Genomic DNA, 17173 nt, shown 5'->3' with positions numbered 1-17173 from the left:
GCAAAACCACTGAGGACTCTGACTCCTCCTTTACCCTGTCTGCATGGGATCAGAAAACCTGCACCGTGTCCGATCCTGCCCTTACAAATACTCAAGAGTAACTTTTGGTTTGTGCTTTTGGGGTGTGTGTAAACTTGCTATAGTACTCAAGAAAATAACAAGCTCTTCCAAATCTGGAGGAAAAACTTACTAGACATGCCTTGTATATCCCAGGCCAGGTAGGTTCACCATTCGTCAGGAAGCTTGAAAGAGAACCTTGGAGACTTTGGCATCATCCCCACAGGTTTTTCAATAGTTCGTTGGGGGAAATGAGGCAGCAGGGAAACAGCAACTTGGGCCCCTCTGCGAATCTCTATATGGTCTTTCCTCTGGGCTTTCTCTTGCGGTCTTCCTCTAGTAGCCATTCTCTGCCACACCTGTGCTCTGTGTGATGCGCGCTTATAGCCTCAGCCTCCAGGCCCAGGTGTGCCCACTTACACACGCCCACACCATACTCCAGGTGTCCACAATCAGGCATGCATGCCCCGCACCCACGCTCCCAAGCACCTTCTGCACCAAGGCCACAGGTGATAGTACAGAGGCCAGTGGAGGAAAAGCCTGACCAATTTTCATTTACCCTACAGCCTATATTCCACTGAGAATCTTCCCAAGAGTAATTTGACTGAAAATTTCCCCTTTTATGTTGGCTTTAGAACTTAATAAATGTGAGATGCTACTCACTCCCTGTTTTTAATGAATTGATTTCTCAAAACTGAACCATGTTGTAGGGGCTCCCTGGTGGTGCAGGCAGTTGAGCGCCGCACTATGAAGCTGTCCGCAGCCTCTGCAGCACAAGTTCGATCCCGGCCGGCCAGGGAGAATCCCACATGGCGTGATAGACCTCTCCTGTCTCGCCCACTGCTCCCCTCAGCAGTGTATTTCAGTCAGTCTGCCTGTTCTGTTCCCCGCTCTGTCTCTGGTGAATCCTCTCGTCCTCTCTTGCATCTGGCCTGTACCCCAGTTCTTGTATAAATAAATAAATCTTTAAAAAAAAAAAAACAACCATGTTGGTCCACAGGAAGATCTACATTATCAAACATCTGAGATGCATCTTAGATAATGAAGCATAAGAATAAATGAGAGAGGGCCTCCCCGGTGGCGCAGCGGTTGAGCGCTGGGTTGCGAAGCTGCCCGCAGCCTCTGCAGCGCCGGTTCGATCCCCAGCTGCTCCCCGGCCACCGGAGGAGGGTCCCACATGGCGCGCAGACCTCTCCTGCCGCCCGCTGCTCCCCTCAGCAGTGTACTTCGGTCCTTCTGCCTGCTCTGCTCCCCGCTCTGGCTCTGGTGAATTCTCTCACCCTCCTGCGCCTCTGACTGTACCCAGTGCTTGTATAAATAAATAAATAAATCTTAAAAAAAAAAAAAAAAAAAAAAGAATAAATGAGTGGAAATGTTTTAATAAAAGGAAACCTTAAAAATCAAATGTTTGCAGAAGGCTATATGAACTTTTTAATGTGCTTTTATATTTCAGTAAGTTATCTTTCCCAAATCACACAGTATATAAATTAACAGTTTCAAACTGCCCACTGGGATAATTTTCACCCCAAGCTGCAACAGTAACTGGAATTAATTTTATAATTGTGTTTAAATTTTAAATACTCCAGAATCTGAAAATACTCATTTTATTAAGTAAAGAATAAAATTATCAAATGTTATAACAAATTTGAGATAAAAATCTGCATTAAATTATCTACACCTAGGAAGTATATCTAAAATACTGCTTACTTATCATAACTATTTTATCTTTCTAAAATACTTTTTCATTACTTCTGGCCTTCTGAGTCTGGTAATTAAACTGACTTTAATATAAAATAATTTCTATACTAACTACTACATCCATGGGAGTATTTGACCATAATAACTGATTACTCAATACAGAACTATTAGATAAAATTAAAATGCTGCACCTTGATAAGAATAATGAACTCTTATGTAAAAATACAAATCGCAATATGTCAACACCTGATAACTTCAGCTCTAATTCACTAGTCAGGAGGGATTAAGAATATAAAATTTTTCCATAGGAAATACGTTGGATGCAAAACAAATCTTAACAAAAATTTACCAGAACAAACAGTAAATAAATGCAAATTAAATACACACACACACACACACACACAGATCTGGTGCCACACAAGCATTGCTGCCAAACTTCTAACACTAATTTGAATAAGATCCACTTTAGGTTATGTACGTTGAACTTTACCCTACGTTATTTTAGTCCAACATTTAACTGATTGTTTTTGCCTTTATCAAATATTTCATGTTATTATAATAAAGAGAATTGGCATTTTTAATGACCTATCTGCTTTCTTTCTAGCTTTTTTCTGTTGGTGTTCAGGTTTTTAAAATAGATATTTCAAATGCAGTTGCAATGTTCAATGTATGGGGCAAATCTCCCACCCCTGGCCCTGATGTTCATTTTGCAGGTACCCAGCAGTCAGTAGTTAAAAAGAGCTCACAAGATGGATGAAAATGCTTTATTCAAGTTCCACAGATGGCTCCAAACCCTAACTAATTGTATATATGCCTTTTGTTATATATACTTCTCCCCATATTTACACTATTGCAGATCTAAGATAATGGGGAAGGTTATGATTCTCTTAACAAGATAGAACTGAAAAAGCTTAATGGCATTTTAACTTGATAGGTTCAGCATTCCCTATTTTTAAGGTTATAAATTCACAATAATGTACTTTTGACTATTTTTAATAAAATATTGAATATTGTTACATGCTATATTAAATCATGCTCACAATCTTAGTTTGGATTTGTGTAGGGGGCAGGAAGGACCACAGTGCAGGTTTTCTGATCCAGCAGACTGGGTAAAGGAGGAGTCAGAGTCCTCAGTGGTTTTTTGCAGGTCTTTTATTGGGGTTACCAGGTACACAGCAGGCAGGGGTGCTGGGGGGCCAGGAGGCTGGCAGGCCCCAGCAAGTCTTCACTCTATCTCTCCGGCCTTCTCTCGGCTTCTGCTGCTCTTGCTTCTCTCTCGGCTACTTGGCTTCTTCTGGCGTCCCCGTGACGCCGACCTTAAAAGCCCAGTCTTAGCTCAGGTGAATCCCATCTTCCTATGCCCACACCCTACTCCAGGTGCCCGCCATCAGGCATGCATTCAGGACTGCAAGGATCCATCATCTATCCTGATGGCGGGAGGGCAGAAAAGCCTGACATTTTTCCTTACCCTACAATTTGTTTAGCATCTTGTTTAATGCTGTCTGAAAATCAAGCAGGTAATGAAGAGTAGTATTTTGAATATGTGTTATAGGGGTTAGTGTAGCAGAAATTCAATAAGGCCAGTTAGTTAGAAAAGTTAGCCCATTTATCTGATATACTCAACCTTCATAAAATTCATGAGTTCAAACTGTTCTTTAATATAACTTCTTCAATGATTCTTTATAAATCTGAAATATTTTCAGTACCTGTAGGGTAAGGAAAAATGTCAGGCTTTTCTGCCCTCCCGCCATCAGGATAGATGATGGATCCTTGAGGTCCTGAATGCATGCCTGATGGTGAGCACCTGGAATAGGGTGTGGCCATAGGTAGATGGGATTCACCTGGGCTAAGACTGTGCTTTTTAAGGGCGGTGTCACGGGGACGCCAGCGGCAGCAGAAGCCGAAAGAGAAGAAGCCCGAAGCAGAAGCAGAGAACGCCAGAGAGCCCAGATAGAGTGAAGATTTGCTGGGGGCTGGGAGGACTGCCAGCCTCCCAGCACCCCTGCCTGCCATGTGCCTGGTGAACCCCAATAAAAAACCTGCAAAAACCACTGAGGACTCTGACTGCTCCTTTACCCGGTCTGCATGGGATCAGAAAACCTGCACTGTGTCCTGTCCTGCCTTTACAGTACCCTAAAGCCCCTTGGTTCTGCTGGACACATGACCCACTGTTTTTCAAAACCAGACATTTTAGGGGCTCATTTCTCTGTGCAGTTCCCAAGGATTGAAGTGCCCAAAGGGGGTTTATTGACATGTCTCTGCCTCTCCTATTTGGTTGTGTGCCTTTGTCCTATGATGTAGAGAAGCTATTTAGCTAGTGGTCAGTTCTCTTTTGGAGAGAATTATTTCATATATAAGTGTGTATTTGATGTGTCCATAAAGGGAGGTGAGTTCAGGAACTTCCAATACCATTCTCTTGCCTCTGACCGCCCCTCCCATTCCCCCATCCTACAGTTGACTGAGAAATTTAGAATCATGATGCTAAGCCCTAACAAAAGCCAAATATGCAGCTATGGTCTATGTAATATCACTGTTTTTACTACTCTCTCTATAATGCACCCAACCCACCTGCCGTAATTGTTATCTGACTGGAAATAACACAGAATTTGAAAGTTGAGGGGAACTTTAGAGGATACTGAGCTTAGTTCTTCACTGTTCACTTGCCAGTAGTGAAAGAAGGGCTAAGGTAATCAGCACTTACCCAGGACCCAGGCACAGGGGGCTGGGCTCTTTTCTCAGGTGAGTGACATTAAACTCCACTTTACCAAAAAGAAAAAAAAAAAAATGTTGGACTTGGATTAAATACCTTACTCCCTCTCCCAAATAAAATTATTAATGGGGAGAAGGGAAATCTAGCTTCAAAGTTAGTGCTCTCTCCGCGGAGGTAATGGTTCACAAAGTGCTGTCCTGGGATCATCAGCAGCGAAATTACCTGCAAACTTGTTAGAAATGCAAGCCCCCTGGTTTTTCCCCAGACCTACCTAATCAGAAACTCTGAGGGAGGCTCAGCAATCTGTGTTTTGTTTTTTTGGTGGGACCCTCCCGGTGGCCGGGGAATGAACCAGAGTTGTAGAGGCCGCGGGCAGCCTCGCAGCCCAGCACTCAACCACTGTGCCACCGGGAGGCCCTCAACAATCTGTTTTTTTTTTTTTTTTTAAATAATAAATTTTATTGTTATATTCCCCATACAATTGCAGCCCCCCCATTCTGACCCCAATCCCTCCCCTCCCGCCCCCGCCCCCTAAAAGTGTCTCTGGTTCATAGTTTTTTGTTGATTTTGATTTTCACTTTCTTAAAGTTATTCATTTTCCTGGTCCCTTATTTAAGTTTTCTAGATTCCTGTTATGAGTGAGACCATCTGGTATTTTTCTTTTTCTTTTTGGCTTATTTTGCTGATCATGATCCCTTCCAGCGCCATCCATGTTGCTGCAAATTGCATGTGTTTATCTTTTTTGAATGCTGAGTAATATTCCATGGTATATATGTACCACATCTTCTTGATCCAGTCATCTATTTTTGGGCATTTGGGTTGTTTCCAAAGCTTAGCTATTGTAAACAGTGCTGCTGTAAACATAGGGGTGCAGGTGCTCTTTGGAATTGATGTTTCTGTGTCTTTTGGGTAAATACCTAGGAGTGGAATTGCTGGATCATATGGAAGTTCTATGTTTAGTAGGTCCAGAAATCTCCACACAGCTCTCCATAGTGGTTGGACCAGTTTGCACTCCCACCAACAGTGCAGAAGAGTTCCTTTTTCTCCACACCCTCGCCAACATTTGTTGTTGCTAGTTTTTTTAATATGTGCCATTCTCACTGGTGTCTGTTTTTAACAGCCTTCCAGGTGATGTTGACGTGTGATCAGGTTTGGGAGCCACGGCTATAGCATGTTATCTCCCTGAAACCTAGAGCATATATATATTAAAATATATACAATTTTACACTAACTTACTACCTTATTACAAAGGTCAAAAGTACTTAAGAGTAGGGCCTCCCTGGTGGTGCAGGCAGTTGAGCATGGCACTGTGAAGCTGTCCGCAGCCTCTGCAGCGTGGGTTCAATCCTGGCCGGCTGGCGAGAATCGCACATGGCACGGCAGACCTCTCCTGTCTCGCCCACTACTCCCCTCAGCAGCGTATTTCGTCAGTCTGCCTGTTCTGTTTCCTGCTCTGTCTCTGGTGAATCCTAGCATCCTCTCGCACATCTGGCCTGTACCCTGGTTCTTGTATAAAAATAAAATCTTTAAAAAAAAATAAAAAAGAACTTAAGAGTATTATACTCCACATCAGAATAATTAACACAAAGGTAGTAGCCTTCAACAAAATTTTGTTTCGGATATTATATGGTATGTGACAGTGAGTTATTTGACAAGAAAAAAATGTGAAAACTTTTTTTTTAAAGATTTATTTTATTTATACAAGAACCAGGGTACAGGCCAGAGGTGCAGGAGGGTGAGAGGATTCACCAGAGACAGAGGAGGGATGGAACAGGCAGAAGGACCGAAATACACTGCTCAGGGAACAGCGGGAGAGACAGGAGAGGTCTGCTGCGCCATGTGTGTTGCTCCGAGTCCTACAGGGATCGAATTGGCACTGCAGAGGCTGTGGGACAGCTTCACAGCGCTGCGCTCAACTGCCTGCACCACCAGGAAGGCCCATGAAAACTATTTCTAAATAAACAAATGCTGGTAGTAAGATTCTGAAGAATTGTAAGACAGAAATCTTATGCCTGCCTTTCAAGGGCCCCACTGAAATCTATGGACACTAGCATGACTAACTTTATTATTACTTGCATAATTAAAACTAGGTATAGGAAAACCAAGTAGTGAAATACTGAATGCTTGGTATGCAAGGATCTACACTTGATCTTAGCCACAAGGCCGAGAAGCAATGGTATGCAAGGATCTAAATTAAAGTTAGTAAAAGTAGGTCTTAAGAAAAAATGTCACCTGTAACTTAAATTAAAAACTAATTTTTTTTTTTTAATAGAGGCATGTTTTATTTATTTATTTGTTTGCTTTGTTTATACATGCACTGGGGACAGTCAGAGGTGTGGGGGATGAGAGAATTCACCAGAGCCAAAGCGGGGAGCAGAGCAAGCAGAAGGACCGAGGTACACTGCTGAGGGGAGCAGCGGGCGGCAGGAGAGGTCTGCGCACCATGTGGGACCCTCCTCCGGTGGCCGGGGAGCAGCCGGGGATTGAACTGGTGCCGCAGAGGCTGCGGGCAGCTTTGCAACCCAGCGCTCAACCGCTGCGCCACCGGGGAGGCCCTAAAAACTAAAAACTTCATGAAGTGCCCTATTAAGTTTCAACCAAAAAATTTTACTTTTCCAAGTTTAAAATATCATGAAGAAAATGTCTTTATCTGAGTGCTTCTCCACCCCAAACATGCCGACACACACACACACACACATTTTGAGTTATCAAAAGCAAAACATTCTCATTGTATAGCTTGTCATTTATGCCTAACCAAGGGTATTAATTACTTTTTACATGTAATATTTCCTTAAATACATGCCAATGACTTTATTATTAGACATTTACTACTAATGTATTTTGCATATAGGAAATTTTATAGGGAAGCATTGTTTTTAAATGCAATATTAAAATAATTCTTAAAGATATGTAAACCACAATCGTTTTACAAAAAATATCAAAATGGAAGTGAGTTAAACTTTAATGAGTTAAAGTTAAAATATTTCAATTATTCTGCAATTTTTATTCCTGATGACAAAAAAGTTTCATATTCTCAGTCATTACTTCTGATTAAAATAAACTCCTTTTCTGTCCCCAATTTATAAAAAGCTCTTAAAATTTAAAGGGAAATTTTCTGTGTTCATACAGTGTACAAATTACCAAACACCACAGTATTAATTTCTGCACAGATAAGGTTGCTACCATTTAAAAAAAAGTGTGTGGGCCTCCCCCGGTGGCGCAGGTGGTTGAGCGCCACACTGTGAAACTGTCTGCAGTCTCTGTAGCGCCGGTGCAATGCTGGCCGGCCAGCGAGGGTCCCACATGGCACAGCAGACTTCTCTTGTCGCACCCGCTGCTCCCCTCAGCAGTGTATTTCATCAGTCTGCCTGTTCTGTTCCCTGCTCTGTCTCTGGTGAATCCTCTCACCCTCCCGCGAATCTGGCCTGCATCCCGGTTCTTATATAAATAAATAAATAAATCTTTTTTAAAAAAAATCATTTAAAAAAAAAAAGTGAGAAGTGCTAAAAATGTTAAGTCTATGTAAAATATTTATCTCAATTTATCAAAATGGAATTTGGGTACAGGACAAACACTTAAACACAACTCTAAATCCTGTCAACTGAATATCTCATATATGTCACACCACTTTAAAAAAGAAATCAAACAATATTTTAACTATGTAAGTTAACTATGTAATTCTGGTTTTGTAACAGACTATTTTAAAATGGAAGTAGAAAGAAATGAAGGATTAGAACAAAGAATCACTTATATTAAAAATGTCATTTATTTGCAAATGATTATGGGAAAAATATTTTCTAATTAAGTCTAACTTCATCCTACTTTAAGGGTATTTTATTTCTTCAATCAGCTCACTGAGGATTAGTGCTACAGAACCTACTGTGGTCTTATGAAAAAGCTTGGCTTCCAGAGGAATCATACTTTGTAACCTCAAATTGGCTCTGCATGATTGATTGTAAAGTGGGCATTAGCATTCTTACTGAAAAAGGCTGTATACCTTTGAGAAAATTCACATTTAACCTTGTGAGCTCACGTCTATAAAAACTGGACTTTATTCATCAGTTGCCAAGGGGGAAAATCAGTTTAATGTAAGGAATTAAGAAGGCTGATAGAGGCCAATATACCAATTTAAAAAAAAAAAAAACAACTTATTTAAAGGACAAGTATAGGTGCATTACATATACCGAACGATTTTCATAAACTCCAAAAAGCATTCATCTAAGCACTTTTAAGGCTGCCTCACTTTTCAGTTGTTCTAGTAGAGATTCTGAAATTCTTCTGACAGAAAATCTTTCTGACAAAATAGCAGACTTCCTTCAATCAAGGTCATAATTTGAAACATTAGACAACAATGGGTTTTAAATTATGTATGGGAAGAAAAGTAGAAGACTGAAAGGTTATTATAAATCCCGATTGTGTCTTTAAATTCAGAAAAATATAATAATGGGCCAATGCTCCTCTAACAAAGGAAGGACACTACAGAAGGACATCAGCAGTTACTTAAAGGTAACCTCTCCCTAGCATTTACAAAGGCCTGCAATGTGGTTGCTGTGATCCTAGGGCCTTGAAACCTAGATATTTGGGTAATCACGAAAGAAAGTAATCCACAAATTTATTTCCTGAAAAGATGAGCCCTTAATTACAAGGGTGAAAAAGGAAGTATTCAGTTGTTCACTTGCCATGGCTATAGTATTCAAATACAAAAATTATTCAGATAAAACCTGATGGAAAAGATAACAGCGGGCAAGTAAAGCAGCAATAATTCATACTTTCAGTTAGCTAATTTAAAGATGCTTCCTTCTAAGAGGTTGTCTTTAATAAAAAAAAACTAGCAGCCTAGTGGAAGAAGTCCTGTTCAAGAACTATCTAGTCTGCTAACTAAGGCTTATTACTTCCAGAATCCTAAGTGACAACACAGGATATGTATGTTAGTGTGACTACAAAGCACATGAACAAACCAAAAATTATAAGTTTAACCTCTTTTCCTACCATATTTATAGAATAATTTAAAATTTGGGTTTCATCTCCACTGTTCCAATTACTGTATCTAGAAAACTGCAAAAGGTGTTGAACTTTCAAACAGCAAAAAAAGGAAAGTAGAGGTGTATAAGTTATAAACTTTAACCAAAGTTTGTCTTCAAAGTAAATGAAATGGTACTTCACTAAGCTCTTTTTAAAAGTCCTCAGAGATCCACATTCTTAACTTGACTTTTACTCTGTGTCAAGATAACTAAACCAGTATTACTCTTAATAAGAATTATTGTGACAAAAAATAGGAGGCTAGCTATCTGTATTCTTTTTAAATTACTATCACAAATAATATTTTCAATTAATACCATGTAAAAATTCACAGGACTAAGAAGATGGCTAAACTTCATTATAGACTCACGGTAACACCAACGTAATTTTAAGAATATGAAAGGACAAACTGAAGTTAAACAATGCAAAGAGGATTTGTAAAAAATCAGATTTTTTATGGAACTTGAAGAGAAATAAACTATCCTCACAAAACAGGAAATCAGTTCTGACTAATCAAAAACCTGGGTGAATCCTAAGACCTATTCATCAACTGATATCTATCATAGAGACCAGGAGCAGTTACACAGTAAATACATATAAGACCAAAGTTTAACTTAGTTTTGGAATTACTTTTTTCACTTTGGTTCCTTACAAGTTTTCAATCTGGGGGTCTACAGTTCCCACATTGTGATCATTATCTCAGTGAAGTTCTTTTGTTTTAAAAGATTCATGGTAACAATAATGAATTTTACTGCTACATCTAAGGTGTATTTATTATAAAATGCCTTTTAAAGAAAAACCTAAGTTATAGGGTTGTAACTAGGAATATTCAATAATTTAAGCTTGGTAGAAGAAAAATTCAATTTTAATTTTTAAAGTAGAATTCTTGCCTTCTTTGTATTTTAGTCATTAAATATTTATTTGGAAAAACTAGAATTATTTAAAGAGATATCCAGTTCTAGAGTAATATGCCACATTTATATGTAGGAAAAAAATCAGAAACCAATTAACAGATCTGTAATACACAAATACACATATATAAACATTTTATTTTAATAATCTTCTTTATCACTTCAATTAAAGTCATTCCATTATGAAAATTTCTTAATTGAAGAGACTATTTCTTCAAAACTCTAAATTAAGAAGAGCTTTTATCAATTAAATTTATAGCAATACATCCTTTAGAAATACATAATTCTTCATTTTACAATACTTCCCCTTAACAATTTGTCATGGTTTGTCACAGATTTGAAATACAAGGCACCTAATGCTATGAAAGGATAACACAGTATATGTAGTGTAAATGAACCAGAAATTTTCTAAAAATGCTATTTTTAAAGTCCCAGTAAATTTGCATGAACATACCTGCTACATAAATTAAATATTTTTTTTCTGTGTTGTTAGTTTGCAATATTCTACAAAACTCAAAAATATAACCTGTACCTATTATAGGCATCTTATGTTAGCATTTTATCTGTAAGAAACATGGATCTACACACTTAAATGATTTCTTAAAAACATTTTCATAATATAGTCCAGCATTTAACAAATAATATGTGAAAATAAAATCTCCAGACATTAAGATTTTATTCCTTGATTAATTCAAATCATGTCATCAGCTGAACTCCTTGAGATGTGTAAGGCAAATTGGTCCTTTACATGGGCTGTAGACTGGAACTTCCTATAATTGTAGTGATATGTACTCAACTACATAACAAAGTTCTTCATTACAAAAATGAAGAAAACAGATATGAGGAAAATATATTTCAGAGTTCCAAAGAACTGAAACTGTTATTTTCAGACTAGGCACTGAAACATTTTTCTACGAAAACTTGCCAGAGATTGTCTCTTCGCTGTGTAATGTTCCATTTTCAAACTAAAATTAAAAAAATACAAAATCATCATTAGATTATGACTGTCATAGCTTTTATTTTTCTACACATTTTAAAAAGCAAACTATCTTAGCATTGAAATATGTATCAAATGCAGTATATATACTTACTTTAATAACTGTCTACTCAAAACTCTGAGCACCAAGAACTCCTGAAAATGAGTTGGATAGCAATATCAAATGCTGATGTCCAGCACACTTAAAAGATTGTGTAATGCCAGTATATTCCACTATTACCCCTGTGAAGATAAAGACTCCTACCCAACCTGTCTCATTTTCACTATACTGCAGGTCTTTACCATCTCTTTACCATCTTCACTCTTGCCCTTTTACTCAGCTCTCACTTCCCCAAAAATTGAAACCTTGCCTGGGTTAGAGTGGGTATGAGTGAGAGTACAGAAATAACACACAGCAATGCTAGGGAAAAAATGCATAAATTATAGTATTAAAAGTCTTTCAAGATAACTGTGTGTCATTTTAAAATTTACGATAGCAAATAAATAATTACTTAGTGTATCTCTGGCCTCAAAACCTCAGTAAAAGAAAGGATTTTGTTTTTTAAAGAATGAACCACATGAGCTAAGAGCAGAGCCAAGAAAATAGCAGCTAACCCTTAGTTAGAAACAGGGCAATAAAACCAGTCATCTCTGTAAGGAGAGGTTAAGAAACAACTAAAAACAGGAAAATGGTACAAAGTTTATAGGAAAAAAGAGACACTGAGATGCCCTCCCCTTACTTTTTTACAGCTGATCAAGTACTTCTCCATGTCAGGAGAGTATTTGAGGTTCATATGAACAGAGGGCCTGTGGACTAGGAAAACGCCAAGTACAATCTTACTTGGCTCAGGTGAAAGTAATATTTTTACAGTCAAAACAATGTAAGCATTGATAATATTATAGATCTGTCCATAATTATGTAATAACTGTACTGGGGCAATAACAAAGTAGGAATTATATATGGTATGAAGGCAGGCAAGTGGGCTGGGAAAAGTGAAGTGAGAAACTTGACAATCTCTATACTCATCTACCAAAGTGGGAAAATCAATTGAAGATGCCTAAAACTGAGAAATCAAGAAACAGAAGTATAAGCATGGTACTTAGAGAGGGAAGAACTGACTACAGAGTTTAAAGTGATTCCCTGTATTGGGAAAGAATGAAAGCAGGATAGGTAGTGCAGGGCAGCATTAGTGCCTTATCCAAGAAGTCTTATGAAACTCTGAATCTTCAAATTATCTGCATGTATAGCCATCATAACAGTAAATGCTAGAATAAAAAATGAACAAAGAAAAACATAAAACAATTAGCCTTAGAGTAGAGGTAAATTTACCACAAAGATAAAGAAACAGGCTTCAAGGCCAATGTGATGCAAGGTGCTCAGAGTTGTTTTACGTTCTGGGTAAAGAGGGAAGTTCAACTGCAATCAGGAAACATTTCAATATAAATTGCCTAAAGTTACTGCAGAAAAATGAACCTGAATTTCAGTAATTTACTGAGATCTCTCATTCTAAAATACATAATCACTTTTGTACCTGCCAAAGACGTATGTTTAATGCATTTCAAGCATTCATTCAGTGAAACATAAAATGTCAGCTACTCCTTCTGTCATGTAAGAAATATAAAAAACAGTATTTCCTAAAACTTGAAAAAAATGGGGAAATGTTTTTGAATTATTGTAAGGTGAAAAAGCAGTCAATGACTTAGGATATATATTGCATATCCAATTATGGTAAACACACATGTGCAAAGAGAAAAGACTGGATATATACATCAAAGTATTAGGCTTCTCACTTTCATACACAGAGAAAAAATATATCTCTAACATATGACATTAGATAAAATATTATACTAAGCATGAATAAAATAAGTAAACTTGGGATTACTTAATTCGAGTGAGGTACTATTGCACATACTTTAAATTTCCCAAGTATTTACTACTTCTAACACTCTTATAAGCGCAGGTCTATAGTAACTTCATTTCACAAAAAAGAAGGCTGAGGCATAGGAGTCAACCTTACATCGGTTCACAGAGCTGCTACATGGAGACTTTGGAATTGGAACCCAGTTTGATTCCCTTAGCCTTTAAGCTGCATTACCTCTCAAAGAACTAATTATGGAAAATCAATTTTGTATAGGAGCATTATAACAATAAGAACCTTAGTCAGCACTAATGCCACTAACATACAAACCTGGTTTACAGACAACAGCTAATTCAATCCATCCTCCTGAGAAACACCATGCATAGGAATGAGACTCTCACACTGTTCACTGTCTTCTGGAACCCTTCAAAAAGAGAATACAAAAAAAAAAAAAAAAAGAGAGAGAGAGAGAGAGAGAGAGAGAGAGAATACAGTTAAGGAAAGCCTTAGAGCTAAAAGGAACTCTTAAAAATGATTTATTCTGTCAGCGGAAACTATGTGGTCAGATGCAACACTAGGGCAAGATTTCCTAACAATGGGTCTCAAGTTACTTTTTATAATAGATTAGTAAAAGCTTTCTCTCTTTAAAACGAAGAATTTTTTAAAAAGTTTCATATGCTATTATCACATTTCATTATGAATTTTGTTGAAACTAATACAAGTTTTCCATTTTTAAATTAATTACAGCCAAACAGTAAGCAATCTGGTTCTACTTGTGTATGAAACCTAATTTTAAAAATTGCGAAGAAACTACTACATCACTCAGAAGATCTGAACAAAATATTTTAGTTTTATCTGAAATAGTACTTTATATAAATTATAACCTCAAAAATTCTTCACAAAAATATCTAACCCTAGGCCAGCATGACATGACCCCAGTTAATTTAGCAAACATTAAAAACTCATACTGATGACATGTACCTCTGAATTCGATGTTTTCTGCATATAAAAGCAAAAATTCTTCTGATTCCCACCATCACAGGATCCCAATTATTATAATGGCATAGAAGAGTAACAATAAAAAAGGAAAAAAATACAGGGATAGCGCCTGCAAAAAATAACCAAGAAAACTGCACCTAAAAAAAAAAGACAGAAAACTCTTACAATTATCAGTAAGACAATTTTCCCCTTTAACATGCATTTTCCATTTATGAAAACTTGTAGGAATAACTTAAAACACTAAGAAAATAATATTAAGCACTGACAATATACTACATATATTATTAGTAAGTATAGGATTGGAGACTTCAATGTACTACTACTTGCTTAAATTACCAACAGAAATACTTCTCGCTTGGAAAATATTCCACAGGAAGGACAGTAAGTATGCTTTTCATTTATTAGGTTTAGTACATTCCAGAGCAGAATTATGAAACTTGAAGCTTCTGTCTTACACATCACATTGCCAATTTTTTCTTTACCGATTACTCCCTATTCTCAATTGAACTCTCCTTTTCGGTTTCTGAAGTCATCTTCAAAAACTCAGATCATTAAAAACTACATTATGCTATAGTTGTGATGTATAATTAAACAATATTCTTAAAATAGTACTAAAAACTTTGAAGTACAACTATCTCAGGCCTTTTATCAACAAATTCTAATCCTTACTCTTAACACTAGCCTTCTAGAAACAAATGAAAAATTTCAAGTGGAAACATTCACTAAGAAAACTAAAAACAGGGCCTCCCTAGTGGCGCAAGGGGTTGTGTCACAGCACTATGAAGCTATCCGCAAGGGGTTGAGTCACAGCACTATGAAGCTATCCGCAGCCAGGCACCAGTGTGATCCCTGGCCGGCCAGGGAGCTACCCACATGGCACAGCAGACCTCTCCTGTCTCTCCCGTTGCTTCCCTCAGCAGTGTATCTCAGTCAATCTGCCTGTTCTGTTCCCCACTCTGTCTCTGGTGAATGCTCTCACCCTCCACACCTCTGGCCTGTACCCCAGTTCTTGTATGCATAAATAAATAAATCTTAAAAAAAAGAAAGAAAGAAAAAGAAAGATAACAAATAGGAACACTTTTACTAAGAAATATTAGCCACTGGTAAAGACAAAAAGGAAACTGAACCTCAGCAGCGAAAAGCCCTCACATATCCAAGTCTTACCCTTGAATACATCATTTTCTCAGGGTTCTTACAAAAAGTAAAAAATTGGTGCTAAAAGATACTAAAGAAAATCATTCTTTTACTAGTTTACCTTTACCATCTAGATTTTAACTAATGATCAAAAACAATAGCCAAATCACCTGCACTGATCAACCACTAAGACTCAGCTGCAACACACTGGTAGTGTGCTTTCATAGTGATGAAAATAGTAATTCCTGTGTTTAAAATAAGAAAAACTGCACTCACCCTCTTTGAGCATTAAAAAAAAAAATGAGGTTTAGAATCATAGGTACCTAAGACTCCCTCTAGTGGGAAACATACACTATTCCATTTCACAGCACCATAAGTCAATGGAGGGGTTTTGTAAGAAAAAGTTTTTTTTTAATGAGGGACTCAATACATAACACAAGAAAATTCACTGATAATTTCTAACATGTACAGCCTGCTGATATGATACACACACAGGCTGAGTTACTCTAAGAACACCCAGGAAATAACATTAAGAAAAACTTAAAAAAAAAAAAACCTTCCTATTATTATCAAATTATGGGCATAATAAATTTTTGGATATTTGCCAGACACTTTACCTAGAAAATACATGATTTAGTTAAATGGTCTAAGATTTAAAAAAGTATGAAATACCTGTGACTGACTTAAAAGTCTTGATAGAATGACTTCATGGATATTCAACTAAAAAATACTCTATATAACTGAATAAAGACAAACTCTATAAAGATAAGTAAACAAAGGACTTTGAAAGGCAAAATTCACTTTAAAAATGCAGTTATTTGTGGTTGCCACATAGTAAAAAATTTCTAATTTGCTTTCCAACAGACTATGATTTTTTTTCCTTTTAAAGATTTATTTTATTTATGCATTCAAGAACTGAGGTGTAGGCCAGAGGTATGGAGGGTGAGAGGATTCACCAGAGACAAAGTGGGGAACAGAACAGGCAGACTGACCTAAATACACTGCTGAGGGCAGCAGTGGGCGAGTCAGGAGATGTCTGCTGTGCCATGTGGGTAGCTCCCTGGCAGGGAGCTGCAGTGGCTGCTGATAGCTTCATAGTGCTGAGAATTAATCCCTTGGGCCATCAGGGGGCCCCTGAATTTTTTTTTTCTAATTGAGGTAACACTAGTTCACAAAACTGTACATGATCTAGGGGAACAGGCTCACACTCATCTTGAGGTGTACCTCACCATACCGCCTCCAACATCAAATCACCTCCAGTCCTTGACCTGTGACCACTGCCGCCACCTCTTTGCTCCCACTCCCAATTTTCCTCCCCCTCCAGTAGCCTCAATCCTGCAGTCATATTTCTAGGGTTGGTTCTGGCTTAGTTTTGTCAGCCTCTTTGTTTTCTTTCTCTATATGCCACATAGTGAAATCATCTGACATTTTTTTTGCTCCTTCTGATTTAGCATAATCCCTTCTAGTTCCATCTATGTTGTCCCAAATGGCAAGGATTCATCATTTTTTATAACTGAGTAGAATTCCGTCAGGTATATATATACCATACTTCTTAATCTTTCCTGTCATCGGGCATTTAGATTATTTTCGTAAACAGTACTACAAATGAACACAGAAGTGCTTACATCCTTCAAATCAGTGATTTTGCATTCTTCGGGTGGATACCTAAGAATGGAATTATCAGATCATATGGTATAAACATTTTTAATATTCTGAGGAAGCTTCATAATGTTTTTTCCATAGGGGCTGGATCAGTATATATTCCCAATAATATAGTATATGAAGGCACCTTTTTCATCATACCCTCAAC

At 37.6% G+C, this 17173-nt stretch overlaps 1 protein-coding gene across 2 annotated transcripts in view; it reads right to left on the bottom strand.

The window, feature by feature from the left end:
• Positions 1–10516: 10516 nt before the first annotated feature.
• SLC35F5 (solute carrier family 35 member F5) overlaps positions 10517–17173 on the bottom strand; it is a 134606-nt gene continuing 127949 nt past the window's right edge. For both annotated transcript variants that reach the window (XM_054699642.1, XM_037523255.1), the window contains exons 14-16: positions 14212–14366; positions 13561–13654; positions 10517–11360 (exon numbers count right to left, since the gene is read on the bottom strand). In XM_054699642.1, the coding sequence (XP_054555617.1) occupies positions 13579–13654; positions 14212–14366 (231 nt within the window). In that variant the 3' untranslated portion in view covers positions 10517–11360; positions 13561–13578. The remainder of the gene's footprint in view (positions 11361–13560; positions 13655–14211; positions 14367–17173) is intronic.

The sequence above is a fragment of the Talpa occidentalis genome, unplaced genomic scaffold (assembly GCF_014898055.3).
Source record: "Talpa occidentalis isolate TD23 unplaced genomic scaffold, MPIMG_talOcc4v2.1 talOcc4.3, whole genome shotgun sequence".
Lineage (NCBI taxonomy): Eukaryota > Metazoa > Chordata > Mammalia > Eulipotyphla > Talpidae > Talpa > Talpa occidentalis.
This window is presented reverse-complemented; position numbering and strand designations above follow the sequence as displayed.